The sequence below is a fragment of the Phaethon aethereus genome, assembly GCF_964289735.1.
Source record: "Phaethon aethereus genome assembly, chromosome: 2".
NCBI classification, from domain to species: Eukaryota; Metazoa; Chordata; class Aves; order Phaethontiformes; family Phaethontidae; genus Phaethon; species Phaethon aethereus.
Genome location: NC_138582.1, coordinates 38,925,529 through 38,946,932, shown reverse-complemented (window position 1 = coordinate 38,946,932; position 21,404 = coordinate 38,925,529). Strand labels below are relative to the sequence as shown.

Here is a 21,404-nt window from a genome sequence, read left to right as displayed (position 1 = left end):
ACATTTTACAGAAGTTGAGTGACATCAGTTTTTGACTCTACAGAAGTATGGACCATATTTGCAAACAAGTGTTTGCAGACAAAATAAGTAATGATGTCAGCAAATAAGCCACTCGTTTTGCATTTTCTTCCTGGTTTTTTTTTTTTTTTGTGTTTTTGTGATAGTCCAGCCTCTGAAATTTTTCAGCAAAACCTTATGAAGTTCAATAAAGACAAATGTAAGGTCTTGCACCTGGGAAAATGTAATCCAGGAGTGCAGCACAGGCTGGGAGCTACCTGGGTTGGGGAGCAGCTCTGTAGAAAGGGACTGTGGGGTCCTGGTGGACAGTAAGCTCAATATGAGTGAACAGTGTGCTGCTGTGGCAAAGCAAGCCAACAGGATGCCAGGTTACATCAACAAGGGCATCGCCAACAGAGATAAATAAGTCATTATCCCACTCTACTCGGCGCTTGTCAGGCCACCCCTGGAATACTGTGTTCAGTTTTGGTGTCCGCTATGCAAAAGAGATGTGGACAGACTGGAGAGGGTCCAGAGAAGGGCCACAAAGGCGATCAAAGGAGTGGGTAGCCTGCCATATGAGGAAAGGCTGAGAGAACTGGGCTTGTTCGGCCTTGGGAAAAAAAGGCTGATGGGAGACCTTATCACCATGTTCCAGTATTTAAAGGTGGGTACAAAGAAGATGGAGACTCCCTTTTTACAAGGAGTTCCATGGAAAAGAGGAGGGGTAACGGGTACAAGTTACTCCTGGGGAGGTTCCAGTTGGACACAAGAGGAAAATTTTTCACAATGAGAACAATCAGCCATTGGAATAATCTCCCCGGGGAAGTGGTACATTCCCCAACATTGGACACTTTTAAGATTCGGCTGGACAGAGTGCTGGGCCGTCTTGTCTAGACTTTTCTTTTGCCAAGAAAGGTTGGACCAGATGAACCTTCAGTTCCCTTCCAACTTGGTATTCTATGATTCTAGGATTGAAATTCCTAAGCAATGCTTCCAGACTGCTCATAATTCTAATTTGAGGCTGGACCTCAATAAGCATGGGAGGAAGAGATGACCTTTCAAAATGAAGACTATATTAGCTATTCAGCTTTGAAAAGTGTTCATTCCATGTTTTATTAATAAAAAAAATCAAAATGACATGTGAAGAACAATGTATTTCTTTGTTTCTGCAGAAAGAGAAATTCCGTATCTATGATGAATACTGCAGTAACCACGAGAAGGCACAGAAAGTTCTGCTTGACCTTAACAAAATAAGAACAGTGCGGACATTTCTTTTGGTAAATAAACTTTGAACTGGTGTTCTAACTTAATATTTTTTGACTGGGAAGTGAATTGTTAGCCCTGTCACATCTACCATGTAACAACTACAAGCACACCTGCAAGTGGTTAGCAGACAGTTTCAGCTGGGGATGGTGTTTCCAGAGAAAAGGGTTGTGTACATCATATTTTCACTGCTGCACTTGGATCCGAGCATAATACAGCATTAGTCAGTGTGCCTTGAACTTGCTGGCCAAGAGACAAGGGTGTAAATTCAGCCATGTCTGTAGAAAGGAAAAATAGGATAAGATATATGAGGAAGGATAGGGAAAGAAATTATAGAAAGGAAACTGAAGGACTTCTCAGAACTTCTGAAGAGAAGGTCCAGTTTCTGGTACTGTAGCCACAGCTGTGCCAGACAGAAAAATGTTTTGTTATGGATCACAGAGTAGCCATCCTGATCTTAGACGCTGACTTAATCTGAGGTCAAAAGAAACAGCTACACAATTAGCCTTTCACTTTATGAGACAAATAAGGAGGGCTTTTAAAATGTTAAGTATGACAGTCCTCATGATTTTCCCACAGAAAAACCAGTTTCCATGTAAATACTGAGTTTCCTAATAGTTGACATTAGTTGTTAAAAGAAGGATTCAGTGTGGAATGATTTTTGTGTTTTCCTTCATGGTGTCCTCTGATAACAAGGTCAGCTTTGAAATGTGGGGCCTACTATATTGGAGCTTAAATGCCTGGGAAGGTGCCCTCAGATCTGATATCAAATTCCAGAGTGATCAGATCTGATTATTGCATTTTAGGACTGGAGAGCAAATAACACTATCAGTAAAGCATCATAGATATGGTTTAAAAAAAAAGATGATGCCAATGCTGGCAGTATCACAAGTTTTATTTAATTTTATTAATTATTTTTAGCATGCAGTAGGCTTTCACTACTGCTATTGACAGAGTTCTTGGTGAAGTTGTCCTATTGCAGCTCGCTAAATTTTTGAAAGATACTGGTTCTGACTCCCTTCCTAGCTGTACTTATTTACGGCCAAGTTAATGAGCGGTATGGGAATTTCCTTACTGTAGGGGTACTGAGTGACATGAAACTCCAGCTGCCTTTTTGCTAAGAGTCTTTTATTCAGCAGTGTTCAATTCATAGTTAAAAACAGCTTCAAAGTTGTCCTATTTTTCCTCAGTGGTTGACACGGTATCCCTCACCTTGCCCCAGACCTGAGCAGGTGCACAGACATGGTTCAAGTATTGGGAGCAGCATGGCTGGACTCAAGAAGAAGGGGTGAATGTTGACTACAGAGACAAAGAGCAAAATATTCCAGTGAAAGATTGCAAAGAGCTTGTTGTGTCAGAAAGGAAGCCAAGTGTGCAGTTGTGTCAGTTCATGAAGCGTCAGTCTCATGTACTCCTGGGCGCATGCACAGGGCTTCCACATCTGCTTTGGGTTCCTCATAGGTTCAGGACATGTCTGTAGAATAAGTGACAGCAGTCTAACCTAGAGAACAGGAGGTCTGTTTGATTTGAAAGTACAGTTGAAGGCTTCTAGTCAGACAGAACAGTTCAGGTCATTAGAAATGTGCTTATCTGTAAATAATTGGGAGCTGAAACCAAACTTTTGAGCCTTTCAGTATAGAGACAGTCATATAAACCTATAGTCTGCCTTGCCGTTATCTAGCTTGGTGTTTATCAGTAAAGCTTTTTCATTGGCAGGTTAAGTGAGATCCTTTAGGATAAAGGATCCTTTAGGACAAGGCAGAAGCTGGTTAACATGAGTACAAAGCAGAGACTTAAGGGTGGGTGTACAGATCATGGAATAGTTTGGGTTGGAAGGGACCTTTAAAGGTGCCCCTAGCAGCACTGGTTATGGGCTATGTGCATTGAGTTACGTGCTAGCAGAGTGGCCACCCAGTTGTGTAGCCTCTGTTCCATGAACAATGTGTCTGCATCCAGATTTGTGGCCTGCGTCAACATACCAGCTGGCTGTGTCAAAGTTTTGTTTAGTGTTCTCAGTTTAGACATCTTGCTCTTTGAAGCTGTAGATTATCTTATACCATTGCATCACAATTCCCTCTGATCTGCCCATAAAATAATTTCCGTCATTACTTTAGGTCTTTATGTACTTAACACTTTAATTCCAACAATTTCAAATATTTGCTGTGATGTCCCTTACACACTTTGTTATCTCAAATAGCCCTTATTCTTTTCTCTCTCTCCTTCTCTCTCTCTCAGCTGCTTTTTCATGAATGTTTCCACCCAATATCTCATGTACTCTCTGCTTCCATAGTTGGATGTCTTGTCAAAACTCACATATTTTTTGGCCCATGACTAAGGATATTTTATTCATTGCACATCGTGTTTAAATATAGAAGCATGTAAACAGAAGACTTTTTTGTGTGTCAATATTAGGATGGCCATATTCAAACTTTTCAAAGCATCTTTGATGCTACTTACTGTCACAAACACGCCTTTTGGAAGCAACAGCACCTGCAGTGGTCACCTTGAATTAATGTTATTTTTGTTTGTTGAAGTGTGAAAGGATATTTTTAGCACTTTATTTACTGTATTTTATTTTTAAACCTTAAAAACATGCCACTCTTAATCAGACTGGATGAAGAAGATAGCTGGGGGAGAAGCCTGCCCTAACACCACTGCAGCTTCCGTGTCGTGTATGATAGTCGATGTACCTGACTGTGCATGTGTTCAAGACTGTTCTTTTGACACTCTTGCAAACTTCCCTCATCACATATGTAACATATACATATATAATTTATATATAGCTTAGCCAGTATTGTTGTGTGCATATGCCCTTGTCTTTATTTCTGATAATTTTCTTGGGATTTTTTAAATAATTTTGGAAACTGTTCACACTCTAGAATTGCATGCTCCTTGGAGGACGCAAGAACACAGATGTACCATTGGAGGGATATCTAGTAACACCGATACAGAGAATATGCAAGTATCCCCTTCTTTTGAAGGTACTTAAAAGATTTTTATCTAGGACTTTATGCTTCTGTATAAAACTGGTTGCTAAGCATATTTCCAAACTGCAGGAACAATCTACTCAGTGAATAATCTCTTCATTAGATATTGGACCCAGACTTGCTCTCATTAAAGCCAATGGCAAGTTTCTGACATCAGTATTAAAAGAACTGAGGAGTTTGGCTGGGTCAAGATGATTAGCTCCCTTCTGCATCCAGGCGTAAGGTTGCCTCTCCATTGTTGGACGGAAGTGAGCCATTTAAGGGAATTTAATGAGACTGATTTCAGCTGGGTTTGACCATGTCCTTGCTTAAAATGCTTGAGTTTGTTAGCGACGTGCTTTGATCATTCTAATTTACCATCAGCAAACTGTAAATGAAAAATATTTATGAAAATAATTTGTAAGAAAAACTGTAGAGTAACAATAAGATGCTGTAGGTGCCTTTATGCACATTTATATGTTTATTCTCGTCTTACTGTTACAATTTAAAAAATAATGAAAAATGTGACATGTGCTGATAAACATTAGATATTCAAGTCTCTGAGTTACTGAAATTTTTTGCATGTTAGGAAATAAAATAATACAGTCATCAGGAAAGTAAATATTCAGAACAAATTTATGCTTAACTAAGTAAGGGTTTATATTGTTTATTGTTTCAAACTGTGAGAGAAAAGCCAGAGCAGATTCTGTTTTAGAAGCTACTTGAAACCTGATTATTCGACAGTGTTTTTCACAATGCATGTGTGAGTTTAGATCTAAACCATTGCCAGTATTTCATTGCACTGACATAAAAACCTAATATGTTAACGTGTTAAAATAAAGTTTTTTAAAACATGTTAAAGAACATAGTAATTGCAATGAGGTTTGAGTCATCCCAGATATCTGTGGTTTTACAGTTCCCTTGGCCTATTTTAAAATTATTTTTGACTTCTATTTTTTGAGTGAAGGATCTACAGACAAAACAAGGGAAGATGACTAATGAATTACTTCAGGGATACATTGAAATTAATATATTTATGTGAAATATAAATACAGGGTGTGGTGGCAGCAGGGTTAGGGCTCTAGGAGGAATGTACCCACACCTCAGTCAGGGTGTGCGCTGAAGGCTTTCTATAGTCAGTCCAGCTGTAAATGGGTAGTTGGTAGTTTGAGATGGGAAATCTCAGATGAAAACTGGCAACTCCACTTTTGTTTTTTAGTATGGCTGCCATTACCAGTAACCATCTGAAATCAGTGAGTCACCAAAGCTATTGTTCAGTGCTCTGGTGTGTTGCACTAGATTAAACAATACTGTGGAGCTAAAGGAACATGGGTTTTGCGCTGAGTTGCTGGAAAGGCAGGTGTTAATTTTGACGTCAGTAAACTAACATTTTTAAGCAGAATTGTTAACCTTGCTATTGAACAGTTCCATCCTGTGGAATATAAGAAACAGCAAAAAAAACCCCAAACCAAAAACCAAAGCTCAACATGAAGAAACATTTTTCATGGGAGAAAGTAGTGGAAATGCAAACCTTTTCCTAAGTAGTGATTATTTTTATTGTTACTAATTAATGTCTATAAGTTTTAGTGTTCTACTAGGACACAATGCTGGAGGGTTTATCACTCTTCCACCTAGTAAAAGAGAAGTCTGACTACTTCTTGATTTTGTATCCTAGTCAATTTAAGCCTCCTGTAATGTACATTTAGAGATCAAAGACAGGTTTCTTTTTTTTTTTTTTTTAAATGTTTAAATAGGAATTACTGAAGCGGACTCCAAGGAAGCACAGTGACTATGCGGCGCTAATGGAAGCCCTCCAGGCCATGAAGGCTGTCTGTTCCAACATAAATGAGGCCAAGAGACAAATGGAAAAATTAGAGTTTTTGGAAGAATGGCAGTCTCATGTTGAAGGATGGGAGGTATTGTCATAAGATTTGTTGCTTTCTATACTGAGGAGGGAGTAACAGTTTTCAACAACCATGTATTGCACTATTTCTGTGATCCTGAGGTACTGTCAACTCCTCAGTTCTGTGAAATCAGCTTTTATTTGGGATCTACTCTGTAAATTAAGTGTTGGGCATGACTGAGCACTGCTGTATAAAATAGCAGACTTCCAGAAAAGAGGGCAAATATTTCGTGTTTGACTTGGACTATTGATTATTTACATCAACAGATATAAATCCGAACTTAACTGCTGCTCTGATTTTACTGCTGTCAATGCCTGCCTAACAGCATTTTCTCTGGCTGAAAAAAATTTTGATTATTTATTATTGATTAAGCACTGAGTCCATTAGTTTTTGTCAGCTTGTAGGTAGTCGCTTAGTGTAAGACATGGTTTTTTTTTTCATAGTTTGCCAATGGAAGAGCTTTAATGCTTTAGTTTTGTGAAGAAACCATAGGTCTGTTCCTGAGTTAGAGTTTTCAATATTAACCAGAAGAGTCACCCTTTCCTCTAGATAACAACAAGATCAAGTAGTTGTAGCACCAAAATCTTCCTTTGTATTATTTTGAGCACTGTAATTATTTTATACAGAAATATAGATGTAGATACAGGTGTATATTTAAATTGCCTTGGGTGTTTTGTATTGAAATGTCTGAGCTGTCTGCACTGAGGTGGGAGGGAAACACAAGTGAAATCCCAGTAAAAGAAATATTAAGCAAGTAATATAAACTTTTTTTTTTTTAAATGAGTCTTGAACATAATACACAGGGTTTTTAAGACACGAATTTCAACGTGGAAATAGTTCTTCATTTTTTTGAATACTTCACTCAGATGTGCTACTTCTTTTCCTGAGAGAGCTGCTTAATAACTGGAGGAAGAGATTTTATCTCTTTAAGCTTTGTGGAAGGTTTGGTGGCAGGAAAAGGTAGCAAGAAAAAATGTACTTTTTGCACATTAATCTGATAGACTGAGAGCTGATCTTTCAGCTATGTAGTGGGAAAGGGCCTTTTGTACAGTGCAGAGAAGAGGTTAGGGACACTGTTGGGACACAGAATCAGAGAAAGCTGAGAGAGAGACCTGCCTGAACCTTAACTGACAGAGTTCCCCAAGAAGTCTGACAACTAAAAATGAGAATATTGCCTAAAGAGTCAACTTTTAAGTAGATATTCATAGTAGTAGATAAAACAGCAGAAACAAAAAACAGTTTCTACACAGCTCCATTCCCTCCCTACATCTCCTGCGGTTACCACACCTCCTGTTCACTGAACTTGCTCTGCCTAAGGATGCGCTTTGCTTCAGCAGCACTGGATTCAGCCTCCCCTGCCTTCCAGAAGGGTCAGCAGAACAAGCCACTGAAAAAAGCATAAAAATGACACTGCATGCTGCCCATGACACTGCAAAATTATTTTCTCTCTGCTCCATGTGAAATCTCCTGATCTGTGGACTTAATGCAAACCTTTGATTTGTTGTTCATTGAGTAGGGTGGGAAGATTTGATTCATTCTAAATGTGGTTTAAGCAACTAATTTTACTTCAATCAAAATTCTTCGTGTTTCTTCAGTGCATTGTGGGATTTGAAATGTGTCACTTACGGTATTTTTCCTTTTCCTGTGTAGCTGCATTTTCAAGAACTACTCTTCCATTTCTGTAATTGGGGTAGGTATAGTTTAGAGCAGAGAAATCCTCTGCCGGTGTTCAGGGCACTGTAATCTTTTGGTCCAGGACTGTTACTATATTCCACAAAAATTCAGTGCACCTCAAGAGAAAGAATTTTAGCAAGTACAAAAGCTATGTAATTGCTGGTCTCTATTCAGACAAACCTTTCTACATTTAGCTGTAATCCTCAATCTTAAATAAATAATAACAAAAAAAAAGCCTTTAAAGGCAAATGTCAGAGCGTGTGTACTCATACCATGATATTGTCTGCAGGATTTTGAAAAAGAAGTGACTACTTAGATAAAATAAACCTTTAAATGTTGTAATTGTAATTGAGGGCAGGTCTAGTTGACCTAAGACTTTCCAAAAGAAGCAAGCATCTTAACAGCTGCTTGTTTAGTCTCGGTGAAAATAAGTTTCTTTTTGTAATTAGCTTGAACTTGCTGTCATCAGCAATAACTTGGAAAGACTAGCGTATGTGAACATTAAAATGCATTAGACATGCTTGTGCAATAACTTCATGATAGGAGCAATAGTTAAGTGCTTACGTTGCTAAATATTTTATGGCAAGCAAATTTGTTAAATAATCCTTATTGCCTATCACCGACTTTTATTATTTTCAGCTTTTCAATTAAGTCTTCTAATGCACTAAAGTGATTAAAATTCTTCTACTTGCTTTCAGTGCCTGAGTTTTATAGATATTTGTCAAATGAATCTTAATGAACACACTCAAAAATCAAAGTTACAGTCTTACTAACTCAGTGCATTATTAGTCATGTAAGTTGGTTAAGAACTGACTGTTCACAAATTTCTCAGCCTGAAAAGGGAATCCACTTTCCTGCATTAAGTTTGTTCTGAATCCTTAGTAAAACGTACAGTAGTAACTGTATTTGCGGTTGAAAATATATTAATGAGCAAAGGTAGCAACAAGGAAGCGTAACAATATGGACAGAAGCACGTGAAACATAGGCTTATTCTCTCTGTGCTCAGAATGTGTTCTGTGAACCGTAACACAGTGATTTCCTTCCAATCTTGTTTCCCTCCCCGCCCCCAATTTAATTTCAGGATTTCACTTGTGTTTGAACTCTGAAATAGTGCCATTGTCTTAAAACAGTATGTTTTCAGTTATGAAAATAGTTCATACTCAGTTATGTGGTGTTTATTGTAGTTTAGCTGATCAGGTTTGATGTCATCATATGGCAACCACAGGGTGCCCAACTGGGCAAAACTGCCCTTATCTTAATACGCGCATCCTTTTCAAACATAATATACGGTTAGTCCTTGAAATGGTAAGAATTCCAGAGCATGTATAAGAACTTACAGTATTTTGAATGTTTCCCAACAACAACTACGAAAAAATCTCTGAGTGCAATGTATGAGAGTGGATTTAATTAAATAAACATCTGGTTTTCTGCATTGCCTAAAAATAAAGAAGCAAACTTGTTGGAGATTTCCTTCCAGAAGGAAATGCTTAGCACATTGCTTGGCCCCAACTAGAAGGAAAGGGAAAAAAATAAAGACTATTTTTAGAATCTGATCAAAGCATGACTTGAATTCCTATACTTAAGTGTCATAAAATGAAGCTTGTGTTTATTATGATAAAAATACAGATTCATGGAAAAATGGAACATCTGTTTCAAGAAAGAAAATTTTGAGTATAATGACTTTTTCACTTAATTTCCTAAGTGGTTAAATTTATTGGCCTGAATTCAGAACTTGTGTAGGTGGCTGTCTCAGCTGGAGAATGGCTCAGCAGCTGAAGGAGTCTGTCAGTAAAATTTGCGTGGGTGTTTTTAGTGAGAGAAGAAAAAATGAAATTGTTGCATTTGCTGTAAGCTGGAAACCAAACAACCCAGTCTGAGTCATAGGCCAACTTAGTGACAATAGCATGGGGTATTCCATTCTTTTCCATTCTGCCGTATCATCAAGTAGTATTTTAATAGAGATTTCTGTTTCAAACAAGAATTTTTAGCCCTTTCTCCTATCTTATTTTTGTTTCCTATGCCCATGTGCAAGTACTGAAGAGTAAGTTAGCATCTGTAATTTCTGACCTTTATCGCTGTTAACCTGCTGCCCACTGAATCAGTATGGTCAGACCTCCGTGTTTGACTGAAATTTGTCCAAAATATGTAGATAAGTAGCTTTTTAAACAAATAGACCACAACAAATGCTGCTTTTCATCTCAAGGTAATAAAAGTAATTTTTTAATGTCAAAGATGGGTATTTAATGACTTAAGGATGAGGGGGATACTGTTTTAAGTTTCTTGCATATGGTCTCTTCCAGTGCATTTTAAATGCATTTATTTTACGGTATGGTCATGGTAGCCCACATCTTGAGGCCTCTTGCCTGAGCTCTGGCCTTAGTGGACCGATAGGCAACTGACTGGCAGTCCAGGGTTGTTAGAAGCCAGTTTTACCTTAATAGCCTGCAAGCTCTGAGACCCTATAGGCTTTTAATTTCCACACCAGCTGTCCTGGAAAATGACAGTCCTCAGCCACGGTGTGACCCGCAGGACAGGACGGCTCTACAGTTAGATGTTGGGAGCCTTAAATGGCTCAGTAGGAAAGATGGAGGAAAAACTAGTCTTGATTCACAGTATAAGCCTGCTTTGCAGGTCAGTTTTTTTCCCACTGAATTCTTTAGATGTTTTGTTGGAAGATGATTAGAACAGGTTTGTTTCTACAATACATGGCATTTTCAAATTGACATATTACAAAAATGCTGCTTTCACTGAAAATACCCCATCATCTCTAATTGCAGGTACTTCAAATGTATAGAAACATGAATTGTAGCATAGTAGTAGTGATACTACATTTAGGTTGAGCAACTGTATGATCTTCCCTTGCAAGCACTGAGTACAAATGTACGTATTCATGAAAACTTTAAAATAGCAAATTAATTTTCAGATTTGAATTGTTCATATTTGAGATCTTCCTGGTAGTTTCAATTCAAACATTTAATGAAAACATGTTTGTGTTAGAAGACTTTGGTAATATTCCTTCCAAAAGTATTGCTTGTAGATAGCGTAGTTCAATCTTCGCTGTGCAGTAGGTAGCCTCTCCTGCTTCTGGGACAAGACTGACCTCTCATTTGCTACCACAGCCTTGAGCCTTCCCCCCATGAGAGGGACAGCTTGGAGTTAGATAAATGAGTTATTCTAATGGGATGGATATCAACTATAGGTTGAGCATTCCTGCTGTAAACCCATGTGGAGGTTCAAGGTGTAGCTTCATCCTTCATGAAACCATTCTTAAAGTTGTCAGTCCTTCTTTGAATTGCATGGTGGATATGGCAGTGCATGTGTGCTTAAGAGTGACCTTAACAGTGTTACATAGGCAAGGGGGTGGCAGGGCATTGTTCTGTGCTGGCAGTGTTATGTAGGACAGTCAGATGTGACTTCTGATCCTGTTATCTTCTTCCCTTGGACTTCAGCAAATAAAACAGCAGCAACAAAATTCACTGACCTGTGGCCACACCAGCATGGGTTGTGATCTTGTCAAAAGGTATCCGACAAGTGACATTAACACAGTTCAGTATTTTGACAGGAGGTGTCCAAGGGAAAAAAATACCTCTAGAATGTTTGTTTTTTTTATTATCTAGCAGTTTGTATTAGAAAAGGAGGAAAATGAAGAGGAAAACAATAGCAAAGGGTAGTAATGTGATATTGATAATACTACCTGTCATATTGTAATGTTGAACTTGAATCATGAATGAGGCAAATATTGATGATTCAGGTAGCCTGAACTATATACATTTAAAATATGTATAAAGTGTAGTATTTTATGACACAATGCTGGCACAGTAACAGAGGTTGCTAGGACTGTTGGGAAAAGGTTGTCTTTTTCTACAGTGAAAATGAATTTTTTCAATAAAGAGAGACAAAATGTTTTCATAAAACCCTCTCTATGAAAAAAATACTCCCTTTTGTAGAAAGCTGAAACTGCTGAAACAGTTTTGAAGCCTTAAGCTGAAATTTTTTGGCTTCCCTACAAAAAATACAATTTTTTTCTATGCGGAAAGCTGAAGATTTCTGTAAAAACAAACCAAAAACCTTTAAAAAGCATCCAGCCCTTTAAAATGCAAATGATTAGTAAGCACTATTCCAGCAAATTTTAAAAGCAGCATAAGGTATTGGTTGCTCTTTTTAATACACAAGAGCAGTGAAATAGAATGGAAAGAAATGACCTGCTTTTCTGTAGTTGTGGTCAGGAAACATTAAGTGCAGCCCTAATTTATGCTTAATTAATATTACTGAGTGTGCTTTTAAGGGGTTTCAGTGTTTCGTTTCAAATAAAACTGTGAAATTAGTATGCCAGCTTCTGGTGCTTCTTCTGTCTTAAGAAGTATGATCTAGTGGCTGTAGATGACATTTGTTTTTGGCTTGGCTCATTTGATCCTAAATGGAAACAAGAGTAGTTAGTTAATACTGACACTGAAGTGGCTTTAGAGACCTGAATTGTGTCCCAGTGTGGTGGTTGTGCAATTTCTCTTATCATCCCTGTAAACAGCCTGTGTTGTCCTTAGAACAGCGTCTGAGCTATTGCTCAATATTCAGTGCTGTGACATACAAAGGATGAATGGTAAGATGAAGAGCTGAGAGCAGAACCCATGACTGCTTTTTGGCTCTTAGTTGAATGCATTTTTCTTTGGGCTACTGTGGTTAGATCAAGACAAGAAAGTAAGTACAGCTATTGCAGGCATAAGTTGTTCAGAACACGTGTAGATGGAAGGGAACTCCTGGCTTTTGCCGCGTTTCTAAGCTGTCTGTTGACTGCCTCAGGTTAGGGAACTCCTTGAGTCATGGGCATACGCCCGGCGCAGCCAGCACGCATAATTATCAATAGAATTGCATGGCTGGATGCATATAGCACATGGACAGGAGCACTGTCCTGTAGGAACAGGGATTTTCAGCATAGCAAAATACGCCACTGAATTCAAGGCAGACTTCCTTGGGAGGTAAATTTCTCTTTATAAGGCATAGAAAGGCCAGGACTTTTTCATATAAATATTTTGGGGAAAATGTTATCCTTTGTTAAAGTTGCTTCTTTTTCATTCACCTTTGTGAAAATGCCTGCCTTCATTTCATATGACAGAATGATCTGCCTTGAAGCAAAAATGAGGCATTGGAAGCTTCATCACAAACATTTTAAGCCTAGCACAATTCTGATGTCTTCAGTGTGTTAAGATGAAGTATGCTAGACAGTCTTGGTTGTACATGCCACTGTTAGCTTTGCCTGGATTTTAAATCTTGCTGTATTTTGATTTTGTGTTTACCTTAATTTATTGTAGAAGTATATACCCTTGATGATGTTCAAGTTCCGCGTTGCTTCAGCTTCCAAGCTTATCTTGGCATAGACTATGTCTTGTAAAGCCCAATTTTCAGACATTTCTTAGTAAATAGTAAAGTTACTGAGGATAAGAGTTATTGTATAAAGTTGTCCTGATTTTTCAGGAGAGGTCTCATGCACAGATGTGATGCAATTTGGAAACTTTAGTGGTTAAACTTCATCCATTCAAAAAAAGCCACAAACCTTCCCCGCAAGTTAATGGCAATACTAAATGAATACAGAGCTAGTGTTAAGTATTGTTAAGTAAACATTAGAAATTATTATTTAATTATGATGTAATAAATTACCCTGAGTTATATTCTTGGTGTTTTCAGGGAGTCATTATGGTTGTAAGTTTGTTTAAGAAACTTTTCCTTAATTGATGCAGAAACTTGTAGTTCTCATAGAATAAAAAAAAACCAACTCTTTCCAATCAATTTTAGGGGTCCAACATCACAGACACATGCACAGAAATGCTGCGAAGTGGACTACTACTGAAAATTTCAGCAGGAAATATCCAAGAGAGGATATTTTTTCTTTTTGATAACCTTTTGGTCTACTGCAAAAAAAAGCACAGGTAAGTGGTTAATTTATATTTTGAAAAATAGCTTACATTTTTCACACTGTAGAGCTAATCCTCTGTATACTGTTTCATAAGAATATTTGTACAACACCAAAGTGTTTACTGTGGTTAATTGCAATATGAAATCTAGCAATTTTAGAGGAGACCCATCATCCAGAGAGAAGTGTATTTAATTCAAACATTGGAAAAATGTTGTAGGAAAGCAGAAACCACACGATGAAGTGCAGGGAAAAGGAATCCGTTTTGTCAGTCTTCCGCAAGATTCCCACAAGGTTATATGTGATGGCCCTGCTCTCCGCTAGGAAGGGTAAACAGACTGAATTTTTAATTCAAGCAAATTAGTGTTGTAGCTTATGCTATAAAATTAGTCTTGACAGATTCAAGAGTTTCAAGCCTTGTATTTCTAACCATAGAAAACAGCCAGAAAGCTGCTGCTTGCTGCATTGCAAGGAACAATTCCTTGGTTCAGCAACAAGCTTCTGCAGTTAACGTTCACTGCTCTTATGCTTCTGAGAAATAAGGGTTCTCCTACGTATACTGTCCCTCTTGAAACTGCTTGAGTTTGTCTCTTTGATCCAGAAACTGTTCTTGAGTAGCCACTGAATACGTATTATTGGATAGGTCATTGATAGATTCCTGGACACATGATAGACCATGAGTGTGCTCTCTGATAGCACTGCCGAATACATTAGCTCTGCCTCTGCAGACTTGGGGATGGTGTCAGAGGAAAATCCACCATCGACCCCAATCAAGGAAACTGTCTGCAGCTGCTGAAACTGTTGCTTCATAAATCTAGGTTCTACTGTCAATCGCCATAGCTATGTCCATTGGATCAGTGTGAATGCTGTAAGATTTTCAAGGGTAATTCTAGATTTGACAGCCAACTTTCATCCTGTTTTTCCAACTGTATTTTACCAATGCCCTGGATTGTCTGTAGCATCCAAGTGAAAGATACCTTTCTTGGCACCTGTACTACCTATTTGGTTTTGGCCAGTGCCCTGGCTTGGCAGTGGTCACGTGTCTGTTAAAAGTTGGATCCTGGCTCAGCTGCTTTTAAAGGCTGTGCGTGAGAGGATGGTCAAGTGCAATGTTAATAGCAAAAAGTATGCTTGGTGCATCTGCGTGAAGGTAGTTGGCCATGCAGTCCAGCGTGTGGGAGCACCCAGCACCATCAACTTGAGGACGAAAAGGCTGATCGAGCAGGAAGGTGCTGCTATGATTTCCTTCCTCCCTCGTTGTTTTAGCTGGGAAAGAGTGGGTGCTTATCTTCCTCTTCTTGCTACCTGTTCTTGGTGGGGGTGGATGAAATGGAAGGAGATATAAGGGTTGGATAATGGAGACCAGAACACCTATATATGTGTATCACAATATCCATGTGTTGTATAGTCTAGTTATAACCTCAGATGTATATATACAACTACAACCAACAAAATAAATGGAAATTAATGCATATAATGCATGAATCTGAAAGCAATTTTTAACGGATGCTTTAAAATTTCAGTAGCAACCCTTGTTGTCTGCTATTATATGTAGTTTATATATATATGTTATTTTTCACATGAGTTTTTGCATAGGACCACTTACTCCAAAGTATTATTTTTAATATTTTAAAAATTATTTTTCCAAATAAGTTTATACTTATATTTATGATGTCATGCATAAGAGCAGGTGGCTAGGGGATGGATATCCCCTTTCTCTCCTCCTGTGCTAATTATAGACTTGTGGTTGGATTCACTGTAGTACCTGTAGAGAGCTTCTTGCTGAACCAATACGTGGGAAGATCGGACTCATCAGTATGTGTATGGAAAGTAGAAAGTGGTAGTAGTGGAAAGCAGCCATGGACCCTATTGATCAAGAATGTCTTCTTAGAATCTCTCTAAATTGTAAAGCTGCTGTGCTTGTTCCACAAGGACCTTATTCAGACTGGACTGGAAATGCTGTTTTTTCCAGTGGGTTACTACTGAGGAACCTGCTGGCTAACCCTGAGGGAGGTTTAAAAGTCTTCCCCAGAGAATATTGGTTTCCTCCTATAGATTGCTCTGGTGACACGGAAACATTTATAAGTGAGAAGATAGGTAATTGTCGTGGTTTAGCCCCAGCCAGCAACTACGCACCAAGCAGCCACTCGCTCACTCCCCCACGGTGGCACGGGGGAGAGAATTGGAAGAGTAAAAGTGAGGAAACTCATGGTTTGAGATAAAGACCGTTTAATAAGTAAAGCAAAAGCCGCACGCAAGCAAAGCAAAACAAGGAATTTATCACCACTCCCCATGGGCAGGCAGGTGTTCAGCCATCTCCAGGGAAGCAGGGCTCTGTCACGCGTAATGGTTTCTTGGGAAGGCAGACGCCATAACTCCGAACGTCCCTCCACCCCTTCCTTCTTCTTTGTCCCAGCTTTATATACCGAGCATGACGTTATATGGTATGGAATATCTCTTTGGCCAGCCTGGGTCAGCTGTCCCAGCTGTGTCCCCTCCCAGCTTCCCGTGCACCCCCAGCCTGCTCGCTGCAGGCCAGCATGAGAAGCTGGACTGTCCTTGAGTACTTAGCAACAACTCAAAACATCAGCACCTTATCAACATTTTCTCATCCCAAATCCAAAACATAGCCTCACACTAGCTTCTGTGAAGAAAATTAACTCTACCCTGGCTGAAACCAGGACAGTAATTTATACTTCACTAGCTATAGTGAATCAGTTCTTTGTTTTTAAGTTTCAACTCTTGCTTAGGTTGCAGAACTTTTGGAACAGTTGAGTATGAACTCATCTAGTGTTGTATACTGAATTTTTTTCAAGGATATCATTCTGCAACGGCTCAATTTCATTTTGGTATAGACTGGTGCAACAGAAACTCATGCTCTTTTCAACATTTCTATTTTTTGCTATATGTTGTTCAGCAGTTAGAATTAAATTACTGATTACAGAATATTTTTCAGTTGTCATCTGCTAAATTACGTATTTCTGTAGCCATATTCTAGCTAAAATGCACTATTGGATGAAAATCTCAAAACACATGAAAGGTCAATGATTTCTTTAGTTTTGAGCAGTCATGTCTTCCATGTCATTGGTGACACCTCTGCAGACATGAGAATAACTCAGTGTAGACCAGGGTTTATGGTGGAAAATGAATTCATTATATGATAGCAAGATACTTCAGGTATTGCTTGGCAAGTAGGTAAAGAGAGTGTTGCCCACAGGAGGCTTGTATTTTGGAAATTTTACCAAAATTGTCCTATTTTTATTGTATGAGATATATTATGTAATTTTTAAGCATACATTTGCTACGGAGTTGTATAAATGTGGATTGCTATATTTGGATTCATAGGTACAAAGGTCACTGAAGTTATTGGATTTACAACACTTTGGAGAGAAAAAACATTTGATACTGAATCTTTCTTTATGCTTACTGCTGTTTTGTTTTTTTAAATATATTCACTTTTTTAATAAGAAACTTACACTATAGTAGACTTATTCATTAGAAAGTAATGAATGAGAGGGCAGGTCGTTTTCTGAAGATTAGTACCTCTCTGGAGTGCTTGAAGGTCAGAATTCAGATGATCGCTAATTCTCAGGGACTGACCTTTGTTTGATACACAGTATTAATTATCATTATTGGTTGACAGCCGGCTGAATATGAGCCGGCAGTGTGCCCAGGTGGCCAAGAAGGCCAACAGCGTCCTGGCCTGTATCAGAAACAGTGTGGCCAGCAGGACTAGGGAGGTGATCGTGCCCCTGTACTCGGCACTGGTGAGGCCGCACCTTGAATACTGTGTTCAGTTTTAGGCCCCTCACTACAAGAAGGACATTGAGGTGCTGGAGCGTGTCCAGAGAAGGGCAACGAAGCTGGTGAAGGGTCTGGAGCACAAGTCTTATAAGAAGCAGCTGAGGGAAGTGGTGTGTTCAGTCTGGAGAAGAGGAGGCTGAGGGGAGACCTTATCGCTCTCTACAACTACCTGAAAGGGGGTTGTGGCGACAAGGGTGTTGGTCTCTTCTCCCAAGTAACTAGTGATAGGACAAGAGGAAATGGCCTCAAGTTGTGCCAGGGGAGGTTTAGATTGGATACTAGGAAAAATTTCTTTGCTGAGAGAGTGGTCAAGCATTGAAACAGGCTGCCAGGGAGGTGGTGGAGTCGCCATTACTGGAAGTGTTCAAAAACGTGTAGACATGGCACTTTGGGACACGGTTTAGTGGACATGGTGGTGTTGGTTGATGGTTGGACTTGATGATATTAAAGATCTTTTCCAACCTTAATGATTCTGTGATTCTGTGATCGTAGGCCCAAATGGACAGAAAATCATCCCTGGCTTATCTGAAGTGGGAAAAGCTGCCTAGAACTGTGATTCTCAAAAATCCTTGACTTCACTGGGAACAGAGTTACAGCAATGTAAAGTGCTTTGGAATAATGTGGTTTAGTGGTGGACTTGGCAGTGCTAGGTTAAGGGTTGGACTCTATGGTCTGAAAGGTCTTTTACAACCTGAGTGATTCTATGACTCTACGGGTCTACGTCAGTGTGAAACTTACACAAAATTTCAGCAGTTCTTAATTATAATTCTTGGTTAACCCTTATGTGAGGAAGAAAAAATGTCTTTATAATTCGTCCATGCATAAATCCCAGTCATGTGGCTAATGTGTGTAGGTCAAGATTTATATCCAAAGGTGTTCTTATTTCATCTTTTCAGTCATACTACCCTTGTGTGGAATTTTGTGGCTAGCATAAAGAGGCTTAAATCAGTTAGCAGGAAAGGTCCCCCCAGTGCAGTATTTACTCTTTGATGGTAGGCAGGGGCATATAAGTACTAAAGTGTTGGAACAGGACATTTACAGAATGAGACTTTACTGATAAACTCTCGTATGAGCCAGCAATTTGCAGCTTACTCTTACCAGAGGTAGCATCTTTGCTTTAGCAACATCAGTGTCCCATTCAGCAATGGTCTCCATGGTGCAATTGCACATGTATAAATGGGTTGTGATTCCTACAGTAGTCTTTAAATGCTACATGTATAGGTGGCATTGCAGAACATAGCAAAAGGTGGTGGGTGACGTGCTCCTCTGTTCTTTCTTTTATCAGACGGTTGAAAAACAGCAAAGCATCTACAGATGGCCATCGTTACCTTTTTCGGGGCAGAATAAACACAGAAGTGATGGAAGTAGAGAATGTAGATGATGGAACAGGTGAGTATATTTGTGTTGCTCATTTACAGACCAGTCTTTCAAGGTGCTAGAATCAAATGCAGTCTTATGATTTCTTTGAGAATGGAGAGTGCTCCTTGTACTTATAAAGAAAGAGCAAGATGCCACTTTAAAAGCGCTATCTGCTCATATCAAAACTTTGCTACTGTGACACATCATTGCTTTCATACATTATTAGCTGGCCAGTCATAGCTGAGTGGTTTACGCTAACATGAACAGAGTAATAAAATAAGGTGACATTTATTGCTCAACTGAAATCATATATTTAACTTCACTTTACAGCTTTCTAGCACTCCCAAATAGATTATCCCTAGGTATGTGATATATTTGTAAAAGCAAACAGAAAAGTTGCCTCTGTTGGAATGAAACCTCAAGCACTATAAATGCTGAAATTGTAACGTAAGTGTTTAAGAAAAAAAAGAGGGTTTTTTTAATACCTTTAGGGATATAATCCATGTGATTGCTTTAAATTTTCCTGACATACATTAGAAAAGTGAAAACCCAAAGTATTCGTACAAATGTCGATTTCTGTTTTAGAAACTTGTGAACTTGAGTTTAACCTTTGAGCTAAACAATTATTATTCCCTTACAATTAATAAAGAAAACCTGAAACATTTTGGCCTTTTTTGTGAAAAACTAAAAAAAATATGAGAAACTTGCAGTGGCATTGCAAATATGTAGGTCTGGAGGAAATTTCTGTGAGTTATATATTACTTCTGATTTTAAAATAACATTAGGTTTGCCCTACATCTACTCTGGATTCCAAGTATTTCTTAATGTAATTTCTTTATAAAATTGACCATTAATGACAAAGATTTTACAGCTTAAGTAAGCTTCATAGAAGTTAAATATTTCTTAAAAATTAAGTTTTGGTTGGGTTTTTTTTTCTGATCTTGAGTTCCTTTTTTCAAAATAGTTCTCTCACTTCTTGTTCTACTGGGTAGACTTGGAGAACAGTTGGACTATTGTTCTTATTGCAAATAACTTATTGGAAGGCTGTTGTGTCTCTCCTCCATCTCTTCTTTTTAATTCTTTCAACCTTTTATCACGGGTCGTGTTTTCTAAGTTTTTGTTGCTTTTTACATTCTTTGGAGTTTCGTGATTTTTTTTCAGTTTGTTTGCATCTTTTGTATTATGAGGTGTCCAGAGCTGAAACTTTGCTGGTGCCAAGTAGAACAGAATAATTACCGTAGTGCTGCATGTGGGGTGTCTCTTACTAATCCCAGGATTTTTTGGCTTTTCTGAGAGCATTATTTTTCAGTTTTTTAGTTTGTGTTCCAGAATACCACACCAGATCTTTTTGTGCAGTACTAGTGCCTATCCCATTACATCTTATACTATGCTAATATCTGAGGGTAGTAACTAATAATTACTTTCTTTTCTCTACTGAATATTGTCTTACTGTTTCCACAATTTTTGAAGCATTCAGAATTCACGTGTTATTCCCCAAAGCTCTTGCACTTGGTTCATTCTCTTTGATTATGACACATTCTTTGTAAGAACTCCTTGACATCTGTTTTGGGCTACACTATAGCACACACTGTACCTTTTGGGTACACTATAGTGAATTTCATAAAGCCTTCCTGACTTGAATATAATTTATCCAATATTCTATATCCTACTATTTATGTTTTCTGGCTCATATTCCTGCCCAATTATTACCTTTATTTGTATGAAATCTCATTTGCACTTTGTTTATGCAAAAAGGAGAGTTGAGTGTTTCAGTCTTTTATGTCATGCATTATTTGACTGTTTCATTTATTTTCCTTTGTCTTCCTTATATATGCTTTAGAAATAAAAGAGTTTTCCTGTTTACATTGTGTCACTTTCTAAGACAACATCTCTTTACTTATAACTCTTGGCGTTACTCTGGCCGCAGAGGCTTATAGCCACCATCTTCTTCCTGATGAATATTCCAAGAATTCTGTAACTTTTTTCTTTCACTGGTTCTGATCCCACATGTTGCCACGCTTTTAGTGTTGGCTTGAGCAAATATTTCTTCCCTCCTGTATTTCTTAAATCTGGCCTACCTTTCTTCATTTGTTTGTTCCAGCTATCTAGTTCTTGATCTCTTTCACACTGTCCATTTTCCTTCCTGCCCACTTGTTTTCTTCCTCAATGAATCTTCAAGTATGATTTGGCTAAGCACAATTTGTCTTCCTCTCCACTCCAGACACCACTAGTCTAATTTCCTCCAGCCTCAGGAAATTTTGCTACTGTCCCCATTTCCTATAGCCTTGCACACAGTACTGGCGGCTGTCACGCTTCCTTCCCACTTGCTCTCCTGAGCCATATCAAATCTTGTTACTTTTATATATGCAACATTTCTAAAATCTGTCCTCCTTTCCATACTTCTGAGACATCAGTTAATGGTTTGGTTATTTTGATGTCTAGATTATTCTTACCTGCTTTCTTTTCCATATCCTCACATTTCTCACCTTCTCCATTTCAATTTGTCCAATATCCTAAAATAGTTTTTTT

The 21,404-nt window shown here is 38.4% G+C and overlaps 1 protein-coding gene across 1 annotated transcript in view; it reads left to right on the top strand.

Moving 5' to 3' along the window:
* The window catches only part of PREX2 (phosphatidylinositol-3,4,5-trisphosphate dependent Rac exchange factor 2), a gene marked incomplete at its 3' end in the record, with an annotated part of 187,125 nt that overhangs the window by 54,680 nt on the left and 111,041 nt on the right, over window positions 1-21,404 (top strand). Inside the window, exons 4-8 of the mRNA XM_082014802.1 lie at window positions 1,173-1,277; window positions 4,143-4,244; window positions 5,984-6,145; window positions 13,595-13,728; window positions 18,802-18,905. Coding sequence (XP_081870928.1) covers window positions 1,173-1,277; window positions 4,143-4,244; window positions 5,984-6,145; window positions 13,595-13,728; window positions 18,802-18,905 — 607 coding nt within the window. The remainder of the gene's footprint in view (window positions 1-1,172; window positions 1,278-4,142; window positions 4,245-5,983; window positions 6,146-13,594; window positions 13,729-18,801; window positions 18,906-21,404) is intronic.